Here is a 9,194-nt window from a genome sequence, read left to right as displayed (position 1 = left end):
ACACACACACACACACACACACACACACACACACACACACACACACAACACCTTCAATACCAGGACAAACAAACGGTCTTATTTTCCATTAGCATGCCTCATAACTTCTTACCGCTTGTGCTAACCCCATATTAGATCAAGCATTTATCCAAAGTCTAATGGACCCTCAACACACTGTAAACAAGTTCTTAAGACATTACAGTATATTAAAATGAGAAGAACAGCAGACTTTAAAAAGGACACAATTCACGTATTCCCTTTATTTTACTGATGTGTCTAACAATGGAACAACCGTGGCTTTTAAGCCAAGCACTGCTTTGAGTTTTTATTCGTATTGATGAGCACGTGGGCAACTCTCATGATGTGACCACCAACATAAATAGACTCTAAATGTGCAACATAATAGTCAACCTGACTGATTTTCTGCCATTATCCCCTCTCACAACCACGACCCCATAACCTCCAAAGCATTTAGATGACACCGAGGCAGCATCACCACAACAGAGATGGCAGTTTAAAAGCCCGTGGCTTTTGAAATGTACACCTAATTGAAATTGATCTGTGATATACTTATAGCATTGACCGAGGACATGTTGTTATTTAAAGGCTCTCTCGCAAGAAAATGGACCGGCTGACTGAAATCACACTCCTGCATATCAGATCATCTGGCAGGGCTGCAGACAGAGCTTTCCTCGGGTAAAGAAGGGAATGCTTTTGGATCAAAACTTTACATCAAATACGGAAAAATAAAAACCTCCTCTGGGTAAAAAGTCGGAGCGTAACATTTATCTCGTAGGCAGCGTCAACAACCGAAACCTAAACCTGAGAAAAACACCTGTGAGTCTGTAAACACGTGGGGATGTTTGTATGCAAACAGTTGTACATAGTTGCACAAATGCACTAGGAGCTGGGTGTTCAACTGCAGAAAAAAAACACAAAAACGAAGTAGAAACCACTTTTCAAACCTCTGAAATTCTTTTTAACCAACCAACCCAACCCATCTTTAATCATGGCTCAACCACAATTCTACTGGATACCTTTCCATCCTCATGTAATTCCCATTTGATGACAAATGCCCACGGAGACAAATGATCGTCACTGAGGTTCTTGGTGGAGCATAAAACAAGAATCTTCCTCCTCTCAAGGATTAGTGAGTCCGTGTGTACTGGAAGATAAACATGTTTCAACCCAGACTGCAATTACAGCTACAACTGTATACAGTCACCCACATGTTTGCACAGTTGCAATACAATACCGTTGACAAATATTTACGATATCTTCTGTCAACTCCACAGGAGATCCAGACATCATGACAGATAATCTCAGAGTTATGCTACCTCTGTGTTGTATTACACTTCCTTTCTTACAGTCTGACTTTTGGCTCGTACAGTAACAATCACCTCCTCCGACCTACATTCATGTAAGTTCATGTATCGTCACAGGGTGAAATAAACTCCACACACATTTATAAACTGTGGTCCCCCTGGAGGCCAGATGATGTATTAGTACAGGCCTGTAGACAAATTGATTCCTCTGTAGTGGCTGCTCCCATATTGTATCACACAACTTTATGCAAATGTTACTCAAATTAAGTTCAGCTGTAATACAGCTCCACTGAATAGAGGGAGTCCTGCATTCAACACGGCAAACTGTTCAGTGTCTGCGCCACTGTGTATTACCACAATAACAGAGAATGTTAGTACGTAAAGTCCGTTGTACTTATTCAAACATACAGATCACAAAAGACAGCAGATTGTGTTGAAAGCATAAATCGGTTCACAGGATCCAATATTAAAGAATCATTTTCAGTATTGTGATACTTCATTATAAAGACGTTTTCAACTACGGGGGAGAAGAAAACTGCTAAAACGTATTATACATGAAACATGCAATGAAATGAAACAGTTCCCTTGATGTTAATATAAAGTCACCGTTACGTAACACTATTAATGCACATGGTCATGAATGCCCAGCAGCCCTCTGCTTGATATGCCTCACTGGATACACAATCACATGTCCAGCCCCGCTTTAATTACACTCGTGTTGTTTTCTGTTAAGAAATATGCTATTATGTAAACAACATCTATTTAAGTTGTTAACAGATGTGAGCGAGTGGATTAGAGCTTATTGGGAAAACACCGCATAAAAAGAAAAGTGAGCCTCGCCAATGCTACCAGAGTTGTGTATGCTGTTACTACGGGCTGACCTATTTTGCTAGAGAAATGTTCTCACGGTCTGTCAATCATTTGTAGTGCCATAATAAACATTGTCTTATCCATTATATAATCCAACACAACTAAAACCTCGACCCAATATGAAACGCAAAGCAACACTGAAAGTAAAACCTTTACTCACAAATGAACCTGTGCCATGATATCAATATACGTAGTGTGTGACATTTCTGGGAACAGCATAGTAGTGGTTTCCCCTAAATTCTCAAGTATTTTGCTATTACCGTAGTACCAACATCTTTAAATAAAGTAGTTTATGAAGCCTTAAAAAGGAAAATAAAAAGCTAGCATACGGGGTAGTATCAGGTGTTAAAGTCGTTACTACTGCTGTGCAGAGAGTTACTGGAGTTTGACCCATTTTAAACTACAACAGACTCCTGGTGTAAATTTGAAGCTAAATCAGTTTTTGTTAGTCCTCGTACACAATAAACCTTAAACATTCCTTAAACAGTAATGGACAGACTCATATCTTCATTCTTCCTAAGGGCAGTTCAAAACCAGTACGATATATTGTACAATATAACCGTTAATAAATAAGTTCACAGTAGTCAATAATATGAATTATTATTGACTACTTTCAAAAGGGACTCTTGCCTATCAAGAGGTCTGGTCCTGGCAAACATACTCAAACATTACTCACATCATTTCATTCACCAAGCTAACATAAATCAAAGTCAACTACAACTGATTAGATTTGTCCCACATACATCCACCAAGTGCAACGTACACAATTCATTCTTCACAAAAAAACACGGTCCATTGGAGAGTCTAGTCTGACTCGGCCAACAGGGATCGTACAGCCTCTGACTGATCAAGTATTTTACTTCAACTTTCCACGTGTTATCATTTACGAAGCCTCATCTCTGACGTGTGTTCAATGGAAAAGGGATATTTGGGAACGTTAAAAATACTGCCTTGGAGAAACCGACCGATGCTTTGCATGACAATATGATATATTAAAATAGCAGACACTCATAAATGCTTGATTCTTTTACATTTTACTACTAATGCAATTTTGCAGGGACAGGATTTACTTTGATGAGGGAAAGAGAGGGTCCTGGGAGACGGGTCGAAAGTCAAAGTTTCAGAACATTTAACATTGATGCTGCTGACCTGCTTTGGCCTTCCAACCCATGACCAATTAGATAACAGTTTACCAAAAAGATATAGTGCTATAGTGTCTCAGTGCTTTCAAAATACATGAGTTTAATTTAAATATGGCTATTCTTCAGCATCACTTAAAGTTATTTGTGACGATTTGGCATCATAATGTAGTTCATAGTTATCATTATTTATAGTTATTATTATTTGTTGACAGACAGTGGCATCATCCGTGAGCCCAAAACTAAAAAAAGAAACATAAATCCCCATATGAATCCAGATTTAGGTCAATTAATCCAAGGCAATATCAAATAAAATACTGAAATGTTATTTGGGCACATTGTGGACACTAACCTTTGTAGTAGTAACGTACATAGTTAAATTGTACAACCTAATGAGCACAGTGGCAAATATATTCAACGACAAATTATAAATGTGCAGTCTGTTGAAGAAATGACGCATCGAGGTATTGTTTTCAAACTTGCTTCCTTTCATTGTTTTTAAACACTTTGTCAAAGCCATGCTGACAGTGGCTTTGACAAAGTGTTTGAATAAAGACAGTGAACAAAAGATGCGTCCTTACACAGATACATGTGGCATTAAACATCTTATTGCAATTTTTCAGACCTCACAATTAAAGTTTAGGAAGTTTCAACTGCTTGTTTTCCTTTATATAGCTCACTGGCAAAAACCTCTCCACATTTTTAAACACAGCAACATGCTAGCTCGATTAACTTCAATGAACATCCAAAGAAAGCAGAGATTTATCAGTTTGTTATTATTATTTATTTATTTTTTAAAGCCTTCAGTGCACATTTTCTTATTTCTGTCTTTAGTTACAAGATGTGCAAACACAACCAACGAGACACCAATTCCTTTTCAAGTTCTTACTAGCCTGAACAAGTACTCCAACAATAAACCGCAGGGCAATTTACAAATTGGCAGGCAGTGAATCGCAAAACACATTTGGCTCCTCCTATTGACGTCAAGCCCCAGTGATTAAGAGATGAGACTGATATCACACCACAGAGGCACCTCACAGATACCAGCTTGAACTGCATCAAACCGACCACGACTCTTGATTTCTACTAAGATAAAAACAAATAACACAAAGCTATTTATTGAGACTAAACCAGTTATTGAACCTATCTTAGGCCTATACCAAGTGAGCCTATCGGACAATGGGATGCAGTCTATGACAACACATCCCCACCAAACTGAATTTAAGGACGATAACTACATGCAAACTATTTAACTGTTCAGCCTATAAATAAGACACATGAACACAGGGGTCACTAATAGGTGGACAGCGGTCCGGTTCCGGACCCAAACGTCGTTGTATTCCGGACCTGGACTTGTAACCGGATAGATAATTGAAAATGATTTACTTTTATTTTAACCGGCGCAGCTTTTCCAGCCTTTACGGCACTCATTCAGTGGTCCAAAAAACACACCGACCAATTACATGCGTTGTAAATTGTAAATACTACTCAGCCAATCAAATATGTGTATTCTGATAAGCGTCGCAACTCCAGTGACATGTACACACACACACCCCCCCCCCACACACACACACACACACACGAGAGAGACCCAACAGTTATTTCACATTGGGTTCGCCAAGAAGAGAAGTGTGGACAGCAAAACCAGAGGCCTTAAACAGGAATGGACAGACTTATATCTTCATTCTTCCGAAGGGCAGTTCAAAACCAGTACGACCAGTATATTCAGAAACCGTGACAGTTATTGAAAGCGGCAATGTGAAGCGCCACCACGAGACAAAGCACACATCTTTTGACCAAACCAATCCACTCGCATCCGAAATGAAGGCACACAAAATAAACAATCTAAGAGCCCAATATGATCAGAATCCTAACACAGTAATTCACTGTCCAACACTGATGTTAACAGAGAGAACTAGAGCTGAAACAAGTAGTTTCAACAGATAAAGTCCCTGCACACAGATTTCTCTTTTTAGAAGATGAGAAAAATATGGACATCGTGGCTTTTTTGATTGACTAAATCATAAGTCACAGCACAAGTTAGACATTATTTTGATGAACCTTTCTATGAGGAAATTCTCTCTAACTGGACCTCGCTGAATTTTAATTGAATACCCCGGTAGTAACACATGCCACGCAAGTTTGGTACAAGTGCATAACACCAACAGCCGTAACAAGATCTTAACAACAGCTCAGTAGGACTTAAGTATGTGGAATGAAACTTAAGCTCTGTGAAACAACTAGCAGCCATGTTGAGTTTACACTTTTTTCAAAGACACCATTACCAACTGTTGAAACACAAGGTCATTTTAGGAGGACCCTTTAATTCCATTTTAACCTAACTTTACCAAGAGATTGTACAGGAAACCTAGGTGCAAAGCACATCCTCCTCTATGACCATTTTTTAAATAAGACAACACTCTTTGAAGTTTTCTTGTGTTGTCCTCTGTGGAAGAATTTCATTCCTGCTATTTCACCCCCTCATCCCCATGTTCCCTGCCCACTATCAAGACTCTGCTCTATTACATGTAATTATTTTTTTTCAGGACTGTCTATATTTTTAGATGACTTTTCGGTCTTGCACCTGCTGTTTCTATTGGAACCACCTTTCCCTCCATCTGGATCTGTACAGTAAGTGGAACCAGGACGGATATGTTGCAAAAATCAAGCTTTCTTCAGCACAAGTCCACATATTTAGTGTGTCTGTCAATGATATAAAGGCCCTCAGTAATCTGCTGAAAGCACAGCAAAGTGTTAATGATCCTATTCTAAAGTCAATACTAACTAATTATTACTATGTTATTAACAAAAGCATGTCAAGAAAAACCACGAAGGTCAACATTACACTTAATAATGCAGACTCTGCCAAGCTTGAGTTTTACTCAATGATAGAAAATTATTTTCAAAAAATGTATTAGTCAGAACATAAACATCTATTTTGTTTGTGGTTAAGAGTGAATCATTAATATCATGTATTATATAAAAAAATATTTAATACATCATCTCAAAGTGTTGGATGTCCGAATGAGGATTGATAACCCAACTGCAGACAGACTCAGCAGCTAAATATTTGGGCTTTTTGCTGATGATTACAGGTGGTGAGAACAATTTAGTGGAATTAAAAGTAGTGTTAAATCCGACTATTACCAAACAAGTTTTCCGCGTACACTTACATGGTAACTTGAAATAAATTATAATAACTTCTCTAATTAAACTTTACCATGAACTGCTTCCAGGACAAAAAAACAAAAAAGAGAAATTCAAACCAACGCCAACTTCACTCAACCCTAAATATTTCATCAGCAACCGCACACCACTGTCACGTGACTAGCGCCGGCAGCTTCTCAACGATGAACACTATCATGGTTGGCACATTACACACAAACAGTATGTCACATCACACAGCAGTTAGTTTACTATAAAGTGGATTTAAAGCTAACACATGTGTCAGACTCTAAGTAAACCTTACGCTAGGTATTACATTTAGGAGATCTCAACACAGATCAAAAACAAACCGGTAGTAACGATAGCTGTTCAAGATCTATTTAATTTCAAAGCAGATTTTATCAAAATAAACACCTGCAGCTTGGTATGTCAACAGGTCAACGTCAACAGCTCTGCGGAAGCTAGCTAGTAGCTTGCTAACGATAATAGCGTCGTTAGCAGACGCATTGTGTCGAACAAACAGACAAAACTATCAGTAAACGTTGAAATAAAGCACATAATGTCACATCACGAGTAGCAGTCAAACCCCAATCGAAGACCAAAGTTGTTATGTTAGCTCTTAAACGAGCCTGAGTTAGCCTGCTGCGTGGCATTGCCCGACGTTAGCATTTCCGTTACCTTTTCTTTTCTGGTACAGTTCCTGTGTCCATGTCAGGACGAAAGGACCAGAGTTGAGTCTCTCTCTCAGTATCAAGCTGTGTCCGCGCCCGTCGAGAAATTTACCAAAAACCCCGCGATTATTCACTGGTGTGAGTCCGTAAAATCCTCAAACGCTTTGAGTTCTCACTGTTTAAATGTGTTTTCATCCGCTAAACACCATCACATTTGCCTCCTCTTCTCCAGAGACAGTGCCACGCTGGTGAGAGACACCGTACAGACACTCCTCCTGGCTCCGCGGGGACGCGCAGTCACATGCCCTCTCCATCGAGGACGCGCACAGAAAGCCTGGTGAAGCCAGAGGAAACAAAGCATGAACTGTAAATGTCGACTACACTTGGCATACAGTGTTTGATTCAACTGTCCGTCTATGACACCAACATAGACCTTACAGGGCTATACGGAGTAGAGTGCTGTTTATGTCTCTTTTGGTTTTAATACTCCTGTCATGTTCCTTCAGATTTATAGTTGTAGGGTGTTTTGATATTAAAAGCCTTTTATTAAGTGTCCCAGGATAAACGCTGCTGTGCTTTTACTTAGTACTCTTCAAATGGCAAATTTAAACTGTTTTTTAACCAAAAATGCACAACATGAAACACTATCCTCGTCTTTGCCTCCCCCACCAAACGGACCCTGCCCTGTCCCCCTCCAGTTCCCACATTGTCCAAATTAGTTTTTTTCAAGAATTTCAAACTTAAGGGTTAATCCTTTTTCAAAAGTTAAAGTGTATTGTTGTGACTTTAATTAGTTGCTTACTTGCTTGTATGTTTTAGACATATTTTCTCTTCGCATTTTAGCATTACTCAGATGTGTGCATTTGAGGGGTTTCAACTAGAATCCACATCACACTCACTGGCTTGGTGATGGTTTTGGTTATTCTCCTGAAGTGGTTTGAGATTTCTTTCCTGTCAGGCTCCTCATCCCATACCACTGTTTGGCAGCTATTCACATCAACTGTGATACAGCTTTGGGAAAGTAAAATATTAGGAAATTGATTTCCCAACCCAAGTTCACTCCTCATTAGATGTTAAATTGCTATATTGCCTAACAGTTTTTGTCCTCTTACTACGCACATATTGCTTGTTACATCTGGAAAGTGACGCATTTAAGCAAAGCTTCGCCAGACTGTTGGCTGGGTGGCACAACACGTCAGTTTGTGTGTCAGAGCAGCAGACTTTGACTTGAGAACAAACAAACACATGACCAGAAAAGCCATGAGTAGCTTTGCTATGCCTTGTGAATTTATTTTTTAGGCCAATAAACCAGAGTGTGACTAAGAAAATCAGTGGAAAATTATATAAGGATTCATATGGGTCTTACACTACGCTAGTAGCAGCACTTCAGCAGCAATGACTGAGCCTGTTTTCAATCCTGAGTGTTACAGATTATTCAGTTGCATCAAATAATGTTTATGTATTTAGTTTAACTTGACGATAGTCTGGAAGTTGTCTACGATGCTAGCCACACCGCTTTCTATTCTTTTGGTCACTTCAGAAAGGTGTTATATTCCAAGCTCTGCCAGTTATCTCTGCAATAGCAAACGGTGTGAGATTATTTTTGTAACATATTTATAGTGAGCAAACTTATGAAAAGCTAGTTTATTATTGTCGCAAAAACTTTTCTTATGTCTTGGGAGTTCAGTGAAAACACACTGATGGGACTCTGTGCTGTGAAACAACATTAATATAATCATTTTAAAGAGAAATGTTGAGATGTACAAGAAAGATTGCATTGTTATTGTAACAATGGTCATCATCTGATTGGATTCTGGAACTTTGTGCAGATGCACAAAAAGCCCAACAAGTAGGAAACATTAAGATTTCTACAGAGAATCACTTAGGTGATGTCTGTGTAGTTTTATTTCTTCTTCTGCTACTTTCGGGGCATCAATCCTACAGGCAGGACAGCAGAGTCAAACAGTGATTCAATCAAGCAGTGAAGAGGCACTGCTGGCAGACATCAGTCAGTCTCAGTAATA

General features: G+C 39.0%; 1 protein-coding gene across 1 annotated transcript in view; it reads right to left on the bottom strand.

The window, feature by feature from the left end:
* Positions 1-7,439, bottom strand: part of hif1aa (hypoxia inducible factor 1 subunit alpha a) — a 13,562-nt gene extending 6,123 nt beyond the window's left edge. The window contains exon 1 of the mRNA XM_031847153.1: positions 7,178-7,439. Within this exon, the coding sequence (XP_031703013.1) occupies positions 7,178-7,209 (32 nt within the window). The 5' untranslated portion in view covers positions 7,210-7,439. The remainder of the gene's footprint in view (positions 1-7,177) is intronic.
* Positions 7,440-9,194: the final 1,755 nt, after the last annotated feature.

This window comes from Anarrhichthys ocellatus, unplaced genomic scaffold (assembly GCF_004355925.1).
Source record: "Anarrhichthys ocellatus isolate YVR2014 unplaced genomic scaffold, GSC_Weel_1.0 scaffold7, whole genome shotgun sequence".
NCBI lineage: Eukaryota > Metazoa > Chordata > Actinopteri > Perciformes > Anarhichadidae > Anarrhichthys > Anarrhichthys ocellatus.
The sequence above is the reverse complement of the archived record's forward strand: the minus strand, read 5'-3'. Positions and strand labels throughout refer to the sequence as shown.